This window comes from Eimeria mitis, genomic scaffold (genome assembly GCF_000499745.2).
Source record: "Eimeria mitis Houghton genomic scaffold, Emh_scaff2226, whole genome shotgun sequence".
Taxonomy (NCBI): Eukaryota; Apicomplexa; class Conoidasida; order Eucoccidiorida; family Eimeriidae; genus Eimeria; species Eimeria mitis.
Genome location: NW_013570554.1, coordinates 1,477 through 1,698, shown reverse-complemented (window position 1 = coordinate 1,698; position 222 = coordinate 1,477). Strand labels below are relative to the sequence as shown.

Below are 222 nucleotides of genomic sequence, written 5' to 3'. Positions count from 1 at the left end.
GCTGCTGCTGTGCTGCTGCTGCTGCTGCTGCTGCCTGCTGCTCCGCTCGATGGTGCTGCAGCATCTTCGGAGCTACGCGGCCGCTTGCTGCTGCTGCTGCTGCTGCTACTGCTGCTGCTGCTGCTGCTGCTGCTGCTGCTGCTGCTTTGCTTTTTATCCTGCACAGAAGAATTCACACGATGCTGCAGTTCAGAGGGTTTTATCTTCGTGCTTCTCTCCTCA

At 58.1% G+C, this 222-nt stretch overlaps 1 protein-coding gene across 1 annotated transcript in view; it reads right to left on the bottom strand.

Annotated features, from left to right (window-relative positions):
* Positions 1–222, bottom strand: part of EMH_0050590 (uncharacterized protein) — a gene marked incomplete at both ends in the record, with an annotated part of 8,151 nt that overhangs the window by 7,573 nt on the left and 356 nt on the right. Inside the window, one exon of the mRNA XM_038022021.1 lies at positions 3–158. Coding sequence (XP_037877875.1) covers positions 3–158 — 156 coding nt within the window. The remainder of the gene's footprint in view (positions 1–2; positions 159–222) is intronic.